Source organism: Xyrauchen texanus, chromosome 48 (assembly GCF_025860055.1).
Source record: "Xyrauchen texanus isolate HMW12.3.18 chromosome 48, RBS_HiC_50CHRs, whole genome shotgun sequence".
Lineage (NCBI taxonomy): Eukaryota > Metazoa > Chordata > Actinopteri > Cypriniformes > Catostomidae > Xyrauchen > Xyrauchen texanus.
This window is the reverse complement of record NC_068323.1, coordinates 15845261-15858180: the sequence shown is the minus strand read 5'-3', so window position 1 is coordinate 15858180 and position 12920 is coordinate 15845261. Positions and strand designations below refer to the sequence as shown.

Below are 12920 nucleotides of genomic sequence, written 5' to 3'. Positions count from 1 at the left end.
GTGCAATTCGAACATTCTTATGATGCCCAAAACGTGCAATTCCAACACGCTTATGATGCCCAAAACGTGCAATTCCAACACGCTTATGATGCCCAAAGCGTGCGATCCGAACACCCTTATGATGCCCAAAGCGTGCAATCCGAACACCCTTATTTGTTGAACTTATTTGTTGTTTGTTCAAAAACACATTATTTTCAAAAGTGTTCAATTTGTATGTTCGAGCGCGCTTATGATGCTCAATGTTTGATTCGCACGTTCAAATGCTCCTCTGATGCTTAAAGGTATGCAATTTGTCAGTTTCAACCCACTTATCATGCTAAAAATATTCTATCTGAACATTCCAACCTGCCTGCCCAAAACATTTTGATTCCAATGCATGATGCCCAAAATGGTGCCTGGGTAGGCAGCTTACTTGGCTTTGAGCCATTATATTGGACATGACATCACTACTGTCAGTTTGACAACAGCATTTTGGATCAGGATAAATCTTTCCTTGTGATTCTTTTTGTAATTTTATAAATATAGCTGAAATTATAAATGAATGAAATGTGCAGATTTGCTGTGAGAATAGGCCTCAGGCTGCCTTGTTACATATAATGACAAGGCAAAATTTTCAATAGCAATATCTTGCTTGCCACTTCCTTCGAAAAAGGGAACAAGATGCTCTGACAGTGTGCTCTGACATTTATAATCTGAAACTGGGTTTCCACTCTTTTCTTGCATTATGGTATTAAAATTCCTTTCATTTATTTGGTTAAATAAAGTCTCAAATTGATTCCAGTTACGAGTTTGCCATAACCAGAGACATCAGGTCAGTAATTTACGTCTTATGGGATGCAATATCTACACATTGAACACAAATGTCATGTGTTTCTGATGACATTAGTGATAAGCCATAGCCATCAGTGTCAGTTTGATGCAGGACAGACCTGCCTGGCCAGGCCATCAGTGTCCAATCTATGGTCAAACTATCTACCCCTACTTATACTTAGCAAAATGTCAAAGAGTTAATGAGGAAATGCATGACAGTGATACAAGTTTGTTTTATCAATAGTGACACAAACTTTTCAAACCATAAATCACTAGGTTAGTGAATGTTTGTTCTATACAGTGTATTGATTTTGAGAAAACCTTGAAACACGCATAGGTGTGGTGTTTAGTCCGTAAAACTGTTACAGAGCCCCATGGATGCCCAGTGCATTGACTTTACTGTAGAGCTGCAACTAACACCTGTTTTGATAATCGATTAATCAGTCTATTATTAGTACGATTTATCGGATAGTGAAGCCAAACTTTATTTTTGGCACGTTGTTAAAAAGTATGTTATTTTGCATCTTGTCCAATGCTATCCTTCAAATTAGGGCTGGGTAAAAATGTTAAGTTTCCAATTAATCGCGATCTTCACGATATCTACTTTTACTTTTAAGCTTACTTTTCTTTTAGTTGTGTTGATTATTATACTTGATGTCATTGGCCAGGTCGCGGGCAATGTCAGGGCTATGCCGTTGTCGCTTCAATAAATAGCTATTGAACTGCATTGAGCCTTGTTTTTAATGTTTGTAATTTATAGTTAAGGTTCCCTGTATAGTTAAAGCATTTGCTGTGAGAGGATTTATTTTGTATTTAAGCAAAATGGATATTATAACTTAAATATACCCAAATGAATCACAATCAAATCAAATAAAAATTGGTATCAAATGAAATGGAGAAATCTGTATCAATACCCAGCCCTACTAAAAACAATTAAATAAAAGCAATGTACACTATACATCAATCATAATTGTTCCAATAGAAGAGCATAGTCCCAACAAGCTAATCAATAGAGAGTGCATTTACATGCACACCAGTAAGCTGAAAAAATCAGCTTTTTCGAAGAACATCTCATTTACATAAGATTTGAAATTTTTTGATTACTCTCTGCTTTTGAAGTTGAAACATAAACCGGACTGTGCACAACACTCTGTTAAAACAGTGCCAGCTATGTTAAAAGTGATTAAAATCTTGATGCTGGTCTGTCTGGTTCTGCCAAATGTATTTCCTACTTTCGTTTTAGTTGATTATCAAACTATGTTTAAATTTCTTTTCACGTTCAATTATCCCAATGTAAAAGATCCTTCAGATGTGCTTGAGACAGTATCTATGTTGTCAATGTGTTGGCTGCTTTTATGTTACAGTACATCCAATGCATGCTCCCTGTGCCCTGTTTAATCTGCAAACATCTGGAGTCAGGTATCAGCAAGACTTCGTCAATGTAAGCTGTACTAGTGTACCTAGATACCGTGTCTGTTACCTGGCCGACAGTGCACAGTGCTTTGAAATATTCATACTCTCCTGAATGAACTGTCAGACTGTGTGTGTTCACTGGTCTGCTTGCACTCTGCCTGTGGTTTCATATGAGACCTCTATATTTGTTTTCCACAAGAGGTGGGTGTACTTCCCATAAGCACTGACCGTGTCTCAAAATCTAGAGAGGTGCCTACCTAGACAGTATCGGGTATTGTTTTTTTTAATTGAATGTTCAGAATGTGCATATGATGCCTTAATCTGGCCTTGATAGGTAGCTAAGTTGGTTTAGCAATGCAGCTTCTGCCTTACCATATTTAACCTATAGGGTCATGTGTTTCATTCTTGTTACCTGACTTTCATACTGTGCAGCAACCGGTAATGCCCATGAATTTGCCTGACTTGTGTGTATTTTGTACTAGTAGTGTTTGAATAGGAGGGAAGAATTCTTCTCTAACTGTGCTCTCTTGTCTGCCTGAGAAGGACATCGAGTTCATCTTCATACTTCTTGGATGCTTTGCTGAGCTTGTCAAATCCAACTCTTGGAAAATAACAAATAATTCCCAGCAATAGGGCTGGGTATCGAGTTCAATACATTTTAGGCACCGATCGAATTGCCTCTAAACAATTGGGTATCGAAAAATGTCTTGTCATTCGGTACCAAATTTCTATACCTAAGGGGTTAATCTCGTCATCGTCACTGATAAGCATGTAGCATGTTAGATGTGACCAAATCTAAAAGTGCGGGTGATTGGCTGTTTTTAGGCATCAAGGAAAAACACTAGTATCATAAAATGGTTTGAGTTCCAGGGCTGAGAATGTTATCAGTATCATTGCTAACACTGTTCTACATTACAGAGTAATACTAAACCGTAATACTGAGCTGTTAAAATATAATTTTTACAAGCGCACGCACGAAGCGAGCCGCAGCGACACAGGGAAAAGCGGTAATGATTCTGAATGTGTCGGAAAAACCAGCAAGAGACTGTCTGAATATTTTGTTAATTTATAGAGAGAAATGCACATTCGGGTTGAGCAAACAGATGATGTTCTCGGGGATCAATGATGGTCACAGTGATCACCAATAGCTGATGCCTTTGACCATATCATGACGATATTTGGCTAGTTTTCCCATTAATCTATTAAATCATTATGATTAGACTTATTATTATTATTATTATTATTATTATCAAATTAATATTACAAATAATTTGCCCGTAGACACAAAGACACTCGTTTGAAGAAACACTCTTTATTATATTATTAAGTACAGATGTCAGAAAAGCCGTATATGTGCATATGACGCGCTGATACAGAGGCGTGCAGTCTCGTGGAACACGCGCATCTAAGAATCTCACACTTTGTTTCTGCCTTCCGATTTTTATTTTTATGAGTGCTTCAAATGACCTCAGACATCTCAGTTCAGGAGGTGCTTTGAGTTCAGTTCACTTTATATCCACAGAGCAGTTTATTGTGAATGCAACTCTGCAGCCTGTAAAATAATAAAAACTATATCAAATACAATAAACTTTCACCTCGAATATGATTTATATTTCAGTGATTATTATCATCATTATAATTATTATTTTTGCATTTATAATTATTATAACTTTTTATGTCTTCATTTGTATAAGTAATTTTCCACCTTCATGTTTAGACGGATTCTTGCGTATGTACGTGTACTTAAGGGGCCGTTGATATTTTACAATGGTGTACTGTATAGTTTCTTTAAGTGCTTTTCCCACTGACTTTACTCCCAGAAATGTTGAATTATTTCCACTCTGTTGACTTGTTGTTGGGCTCCATTCTCTGACGTTAGTTTTCCGGTCTGTTCACACACATGGCACATACACTTTCCTCAAAAACCTGTAAGAACACTGTTTATGCATTTACACGCCACATAAGCCGCATAAAAGCCGCATTAAAAGGCATAAAGAAAACAGAGTTCACGTTTACATGCCGTTTCAGAATGCTCAAACCGTTTACTCATGTGCATGTAAATGTGGTCATTGATTAGTTTTGTGAATATGTGATGGGGAAACCTTCCAGAGAACATTTTTATACCTCTAAAATCTCTGTTAAACAAGGGTTTGTGCCAGTGTAGTAGTTCTGGCTGTCTCATGACTTAAGACACATGACCACCACACTCATTCCATACAACAGCAGTGTGTGTGTGTGTGCGCGTGCGTGTGTGCATGCCTGAGATGCACAAAGTCATTTTATTTCCTTGATTATCTCTTTTTATTTTTTAAATAAATTCTCTAACTTGTTTGAAACCATGCAGCCCCCACCCATTTAATGTTACTGGTCATGAGATATTATGGTTTATAAGCTATTTAGTCAGTCAGTGATTCCACAAATTCTGACCTAGATTTGAGGTGTTTTATTTTAAGATTTTGGGTTGCAACCATTTACCCTAAATTGTGGCTTGTGTATATATATATATATATATATATATATATATATAATGTGAAGCACAACTGATAAATCAAAGCAGTTAAGGATATCATTTATGGCTTTTAAGTCCTGGCGCTTAGATTTCATGGACCATCAGTCTGGTTCTCCTCGGCTCGAACTGCGCCAAAACGTCTAGAGAAGCCTTATTTTATGGACCATAACCGATATACCTGTTACGAGTCTAAAGGGGGCCTGGGGGGCATTGCCCTCTTATATTTTCCTTGTGCCCACCAGAAACTTTCCCGCCCCACCATGGTCAATTGGTGAAAAGACCAAGCCCATAGCTTTTGTAAATGACAATAATTAGATATGTTTGCTGTTAAAGGGATGTGTATGTGAAACCTTTTATTGTGGCATGGAAAACCTCAAATCATTCTTCCTTTCAAAGTTCTTTATTTTAAAACTCAACATTTATCTTCTCAGTAGAGTTGAGAGGGATTTGACAGATATACGGCAGAGAACAGGAAGCTCAATGATACCCTAGTGTGGGGAATAGTGTTTGTTTTTATTTTTGGCTCACTCTGTCTAACAATATGTCCTCTTCCTTCTACAGGCCAAATACATCTCCACATGCATCGATGAGATCAAACAAGAACTCAAACAGGACAACATCGCTGTCAAAGCCAACGCAGTCTGCAAGCTGACCTACGTAAGATTCGTTTATAGAAGCTCTCATAGGTCTGGGTATCGCCAACCACCTCACAATATATATATCGCATTACATATGTCACAATTCAGTATGTCAATATGCATCATGATATTATAATTGGATCGCAACTGAACTACACCAAACACATAATAGAGACCAAGCATGCTCTTGAGAGAAAGTGTGAACCCTGTGTGTTCAGTTTCAGTTGCTCTCACGCCTCATAGAAATGCTTCTGATCGCAATGAGAACATTTTACCAAGTGTTTGCGCTTATTTAGATGACCTGCTACTTCGTCATTGAACTGTAGGACATGATATGAATACACAAATAGATGAAAAAAAACATCAGTACAGGGATCTAAATTATCAATACAATATAGTGTATACAAATTGTATTGGCATAGTTTCTGATAAATGTTATAAATGCTTTTATCGCTTTGTTTATTTGGTACTCTCCTTATAGTTGCAAATGCTGGGCTATGATGTCAGCTGGGCTGCTTTCAACATCGTGGAGGTGATGAGCTCCTCCAAATTCACGTACAAGGTGAGAAACTATATCGAAATAAAATGTTGCACTCTTTAAGACCAGGCCCACAATTTCATGACTATTTTTTTGTACTTTTTCAGCGAATTGGTTATCTTGCAGCATCTCAATGCTTTCATGAGAGCACTGATGTCATCATGCTGACAACCAATCAGATCCGTAAGGTTAGTTTGCCACTTCCTATATATTTTTTGCAGTGCTTACTAAGGTAAGCGTACATTAAGTTGGTTAAACAGATCGCCATATCATATTTATCACATTTCTCCATTTCTGTTTCATAAGGATCTTAGTAGTCCCAACCAGTACGACACCGGTGTGGCCCTGACTGGGCTTTCCTGCTTTGTGACCCCTGACCTTGCCCGTGACCTGGCCAATGACATCATGACTTTGGTAATAAAAACATAAAGAACTGTAAATTAAGCTTGCAGCAGCAGTTGATTGAACAACCATTCAGATTGTTTACTCTTGGAAAATATTGCCATTCTATATATAGCAGGCTCATGTTCACTCCCCTTCACCCCACCTCCATTTCAGATGTCCCACACTAAGCCATACATTAGGAAGAAGGCGGTGCTAATCATGTATAAAGTGTTCCTGAAGTACCCTGAATCCCTCCGTCCCGCCTTCCCCCGACTCAAAGAGAAACTGGAGGATCCAGATCCCGGTAAGAGTGCCATATCCTCACCTTATTGTAACTTTCAGGTTTTTACGGTCATGGGAAACCTGGAAATATCAGGAAATGTCAACATTTCCAGGCCTCAAAGTAATGGAAATGGAATTAAATCTTTAAAGTCTTGGGAATTTCAATATTAAATGTACATTTCTATGGTAATGCTCTACATGGGGCCCAGAAAACCAAATTCTTCATTGAACCACATGTTGATCTCATTTTTTATCATTTTGAGAGACATTTGTACACTAATAAAAAATAGCAGTTTACATCAGTCTATCCAAGGATGAGTATCTGACATACACATGTGAATCCTCCTTAAAAGCTTGATAAAATTATTTTAGAAAATTATTGTGCTGTGTTTATAAATTATTGGAAAAGTAATACAAATCAATTGGAACCTTGTAACTCGTAGAGTTGTCACTAATATTTCAGACTTCCACCTGAGATCAGTGTTTGAATTGTTTGTGTTGCAGGTGTCCAGTCAGCAGCTGTGAATGTCATCTGTGAGCTGGCCAGGAGAAACCCCAAGAACTATCTTTCCTTGGCTCCCTTGTTCTTCAAACTTATGACCTCCTCCACCAACAACTGGGTGCTCATTAAGATCATTAAGCTGGTAAGAAAACAGCCCAGCAAATGCACATGATGGTTTTTTTGGGTTATTTGTTACACCTCCTTTAATATGTGTTTATTTCAGTTTGGTGCACTCACTCCCTTGGAGCCTCGTTTGGGAAAGAAGCTAATTGAGCCACTTACAAACCTCATTCACAGGTGAGAACTTTGACACTGAACAAATCCTTGAAAACTTTCCAGTTGGCCAAAAATATTGGGGTTTAAAAGTGTTTTTGTGTGTGTGTGTGTGTGTGTGTGTGTGTGTGTGTGTGTGTGTGTGTGTCGTGCGCGCGTGTCCTTCCTCTCATTCACTCTCTCAGTACCTCGGCCATGTCTCTTCTTTATGAGTGCGTCAACACTGTTATAGCAGGTCAGTATTATGTGGTACCGTGACCCAATGATGTAGCAAGTGTGAGTTTCTTAACAGTACTGTTGATTTCTGTTCTCTCTTTCTCTTTCTGTTTCACCTCAGTGCTGATCTCACTGTCCTCTGGGATGCCCAATCACAGCGCCAGCATACAGGTGGGCAATTGTCACAAATTATATCAAAAGGGTACCCAAAACCTTGTTTAAACCATAGTTTGAAAAGATTTAGAGAGTTGGTAGACTGAAATAATACCTTCTCAAAATTCAATGCAAATATCTGAAAAACGACATTTCAAAATGGCCAAAAATCACCCGAATAATCACTCTGGACAAAAGGTCAATATATCACTATACTTTTGTTGTTGGAAGGCTCCAGACTAAAAAATTATTTTGGAGCCAAATTGCTGTTTTCATTTGCCAAATCCCCAGAATTGTTTGATTTAGATTGTTGTTCAGAAACAAGAAAGAAAAGGAAGACAGCTGATAACCCTATATATATATATATATATATATATATATATATATATATATATATATATATTATCATTTTCATTCCCCTTTTTATTTTTTCAAAAGTTTTCACACCCCTCTCAGAATTTATACAAATATACAGTTGAAGTCAGAAGTTTACAAAGACTTAGATTTAAGTCATTTAAAATAAATGTTTTAACCACTCCACAGATTAATATTTGCAAACTATAGTTTTGTCAAGTTGTTTAGTACATCTACTTTGTGTACATTTCAACAATTGTTTACAGACAGATTGTTTCACTTTTAATTGACTATCACAATTCCAGTGGGTCAGAAGTTTACACACACACAAAGTTAACTGTGCCTTTAAGCAGCTTGGAAAATTCCATAAAATGATGTCAAGCCTTTAGACAATTAGCTTTTGATAGGAGGTGTATCCGTGGATGTATTTTAAGGCCTACATTCAAACTCAGTGCCTCTTTGCTTGACATCATGGGAAAATCAAAAGAAATCAACCAAGACCTCATAAAAAAGAAGCATTGGAACCTCCAAGTCTGGAAACAATAGTACACAAGCATAAACCCCATGGGACCATGCAGCCATCATACCGCTCAGGAAGGAGACTCATTCTGTCTCCTAGAGATGAACGTAGTTTGGTGTGAAAAAAGCAAATCAATCCCAGAACAACAGCAAAGGACCTTGTGAAGATGCAACCGTTAGGCAAGTATCTATATCCACAGTAAAATTTGTTCCTACAACGACATAACCTGAAAGGCTGTTCAGCGAGAAAGAAGCCACTGCTTCAAAAAAGCCAGACTACAGTTTGCAAATACACATGGGGACAAAGATCTTACTTTTTGGAGAAATGTCCTCTGGTCTGATTAATTTAACTAGTTAAATTTAAACTATTTGGCCATTATGACCATCATTATGTTTGTAGGATTAAGGGTAAGGCTTGCAAGCCGAAGAACACCATCCCAATCGTGACGCATGGGGGTGGCAGCATTATTTTGCAGAGGTGATTTGCTGCAGGAGGGACTGGTGCACTTCACAAAATAGATGGCATCATGAGGAAGGAAAATTATGTGGATATATTTAAGCAAAATCTCAAGACATCACCAATGAACTTGAAGTTCGGTCACAAATGGTTCTTCCAAATGGACAATGATCCCAAGCATACCTTCAAAGTTGTGTCAAAATGGCTTAAGGTCAACAGAGTCAAGGAATTGATGAGGTCATCTCAAAGCCCTGACCTCAATCCGATAGATAATGTGTGGGTAGAACTGAAAAAGCGTGTGCGAGCAAGGAGGCCTACAAACCTGCCTCAGTTACACCAGTTCTGTGTGCAGGAATGGGTCAAAATTCTAGCAATTTATAGAGAGAAGCTTGTGGAAGGCTACCAAAAACATTTGACCAGTTAACAGTTAAACAATTTAAAGGCAAATACTAACAAAGTGTATGTAAAATTCTGACCCACTGGGAATGTGATGAATAAAATATAGTAGTGATCCCAACTTCAGATTGTGAACATTTTCTACTATTTAATTTCAGGAATTGTGAAAAACTGAGATTAAATGTATTTGGCTAAGGTGTATGTAAACTTCTGACTTCAACTGTATATAAGCATAATTAATATAGAATGTTTAAAAATAAATTATTTGTCTTTGGACGGTCCAGACACAGAATCTACAAGAGCAGAAATTAAATGAAATACCAGATGCAGTTTCATTATGCTACTCCAATCCTAATCAGTTATAACCAGGAAATAAAAAAAAAAAAAGATTTGGTACATAACACGGGTCTTTTTAATTACAAAGAAGCCTGAAATATACCTGGGACTCTTATTTTGAAATATCTGTGCTACCAGTTGTAAACTGACTGGCGATTCACAGTCTGTAGCCCTGAGTCGCATCAGCATGATCTGCTCCATTAATCCTTAAAGTTTAATATTTTGCAAATGGTAATGTTGCAAAAGTCCACAAATTGAACTCCCAACACTCAGACTTCAACTTTTGTGTAGTTGAAGTTGCCAGAAAGTCCTTGGATTGCTAACAAGCACCTAATCCACCATGACTATGTAATCTGGAGTGGAAAGGTTTTAAATATGGTAGTAATGGCTTGTACACTTGTGTCTCTCTCTTTCCTATTTCTACTCTCACATCTGCAGCTATGTGTGCAGAAACTGCGAATCCTGATTGAAGACTCGGACCAGAACTGTGAGCCTTCTGTCAATGCCTGCAGTGTGTCATTCTCTCATTGTCTGTGTGTTTCTGAGTACCCCCCTGTAGATGGAGTCTCTGTAGATCTCCGTCCTGTATAACTCGAAACCAGTGCTACAATATAGAATTGGCAAGAGATCTTGAGGAACTTCCATACCCTCAAGGGCTTTCTAAAATTATCCTCACTGCACATTGGTGTATCATATATTTTAAGACTAGTGCATAAGAAAATCTGACTGTGTTATGGTGCAATAGTTCCGAGTTATCAGTGTCCCAATGAGAGCTGGCTGTAGAGTAGCTCTGTTAATCCTGGACTGCCATGTTTTGTTTATCAAAAACCACAGAGTTCCCTTGCAGAACCTTCTATTAATCCTGAAGCCCCTTGATTTCTTTAAATAGACTAGTGTGTTTATGCATTTTGGTATGGAAGTGATGAAGTTAGACAGTGAGGGCTAATTCTGGTCTACAACTGGTTTCATGACCATTTAATACAATATACAATTAACTGGTTATGACTAATACAATTACCTTAAAGAATTCGGCAAGGAGTCAAACAAAACTGAAGTCCTTTTGTGGGGGTGTGTGTTTGTGAGTGTGTTTGCGGAGTGAATTCTTGTGTGTTTGTTGTCCTTCATGTTTGTGTTTTCTTCACCCATTGTCTTGTGATTTATTTTGGTCTCTATGTCTTAATTTGCTGTGGACTTGCAAAAATGTTGTTGTTATTAATAAATGGTATAAATAGCTGGGCTGTTAAAAATATAACCTTTTTGAATCTTCATTTGAGCAATTCAATTGAATTATTCACAAATTAATAAGAATGGGTATCGTATCGAGACCTGGTTAAATGGAATCTACTCGAGAAATCACTGCTGATACCCAGCCCTAATAAATAGTGTTTAAAATGGTTACATTTAAATTTCTTTAGCATTCTCTAAGCCAACATTGTAGAATCAGAATTAATATTTCATTACTATCGTATTGGCATATATGTTCAGATTGCAACAAGCTGAATGAAGATTGCATAAAACCTAAAAAAAAAACCTCTAGTTAACAATAAATAGAAGAACTGCAGTATAGCTTCAACTTCACTAAGCAGTTAGTGATCATCTGTGCTAGTGTGCAGTGAGACTGTCCATCATTGCATGAATCGCTTAGGCACTGTGGTGTGTTGTAGTGAAGTACTTGGGTCTGCTGGCCATGTCCAAGATCCTGAAGACCCATCCTAAGTCTGTGCAGTCACACAAGGACCTCATCCTGCAATGTCTGGACGACAAAGATGAGTCGATTCGTCTAAGAGCCCTGGATCTGCTCTACGGCATGGTGCGTTCAGCATCATCATCAACAAAATGTTTATTTCATTAACGTTCCTGTAGATGTCAAGTCGTAATCTCCAAATGTAATGCTGCATTTAGCATGATGGTAAATGTGTGTAACTAGGTGTCGAAGAAGAACTTGATGGAGATAGTGAAGAAACTGATGCTGCATGTGGACAAAGCCGAGGGAACCACTTACAGAGATGAATTGCTCACCAAGATTATCGACATCTGCAGCCAGAGCAACTACCAGTACATCACCAACTTTGAGTGGTAAGACTAGTCTGCAAAGTATGTCATAATCACACCAAGGACTGTTACTTCTAGAATATACTCGCATGCTGTTTTGAGTATGTAAGACAAGCTGCTGCAACATAATTAGGCATGCATACAATTGCCATAAACGGATCTAGCCAAGTGCTGCTGGGGAGGTGGAGGGTTTCGGAGAGAACTCTAGTAGCGCACTGCAGTAATACCAGCTTAACTGTAAACAATTTGAGGCAATTTAAATGTTATACAAACTATCAGCATGCACCATGTAGAGTTTCATGACTAAACTTTGAATCATTTGTGTGTTAGCATTGTGAACGTACTAGCAAAAGTCACTGGATACGTGTCTTCTATGTGACTAATAATAATGTCAACTTAAATTTTTTTATCTGAACTAAGGAAAAATAACTTGAATTTCCCTTTGCTATGTTTGACTGTTAAGGGTTTTGTAATGGCCGACAATTCTGTGCACAGTTATCGGTCCCTAATCTCGAAATGGCCAAATATCGATCTATCACTTGTCTTATGTTATTCATGTACAATATGAGAATTGTTTTATTGTCTGAGTCTGAAAGTCTAGAAATCAACCTCATGTGTCTTCCAGGTACATTAGTATTCTGGTGGAGTTGACTCGTCTGGAGGGCACAAGGCACGGTCACCTGATTGCCTCGCAGATGCTGGATGTTGCCATCCGAGTCAAAGCAATCCGAGGCTTCGCTGTTGCTCAAATGGCGACTCTGCTGGACAATGCACATCTGCTGACTGGCAACACACAGCGAAATGGCATCTGTGAGGTTCTCTACGCTGCTGCATGGATCTGCGGAGAGTTTTCAGAGTAGGTGTTGGTGTAGCCTAGTGGTTTAAAATCTGGGCCGGAAAGGTTGAAGGTTCAAACCCAGGGTTTGTTCACTCTGCTCACAAATACTACATAGAGTTGGTAGTTATAAAAATGACATTGGCATCAACACAATGCCAAGAGACTTTCTTCTTCAACCATTAAATGCAGCATTCAGTGTGGAAAGTTAGGAAGAAAAATTGAAATTTAGCTTATGTCCATCATAACATCT

General features: G+C 38.0%; 1 protein-coding gene across 3 annotated transcripts in view; it reads left to right on the top strand.

Moving 5' to 3' along the window:
- Nucleotides 1–12920, top strand: part of LOC127639678 (AP-3 complex subunit delta-1-like) — a 37414-nt gene that overhangs the window by 893 nt on the left and 23601 nt on the right. For all 3 annotated transcript variants that reach the window (XM_052121824.1, XM_052121825.1, XM_052121823.1), the window contains exons 2-14: nucleotides 5294–5389; nucleotides 5852–5932; nucleotides 6016–6096; nucleotides 6215–6322; nucleotides 6467–6596; nucleotides 7079–7218; nucleotides 7300–7373; nucleotides 7535–7584; nucleotides 7687–7736; nucleotides 10219–10267; nucleotides 11445–11590; nucleotides 11708–11856; nucleotides 12458–12688. In XM_052121824.1, the coding sequence (XP_051977784.1) occupies nucleotides 5294–5389; nucleotides 5852–5932; nucleotides 6016–6096; nucleotides 6215–6322; nucleotides 6467–6596; nucleotides 7079–7218; nucleotides 7300–7373; nucleotides 7535–7584; nucleotides 7687–7736; nucleotides 10219–10267; nucleotides 11445–11590; nucleotides 11708–11856; nucleotides 12458–12688 (1385 nt within the window). The remainder of the gene's footprint in view (nucleotides 1–5293; nucleotides 5390–5851; nucleotides 5933–6015; nucleotides 6097–6214; nucleotides 6323–6466; nucleotides 6597–7078; nucleotides 7219–7299; nucleotides 7374–7534; nucleotides 7585–7686; nucleotides 7737–10218; nucleotides 10268–11444; nucleotides 11591–11707; nucleotides 11857–12457; nucleotides 12689–12920) is intronic.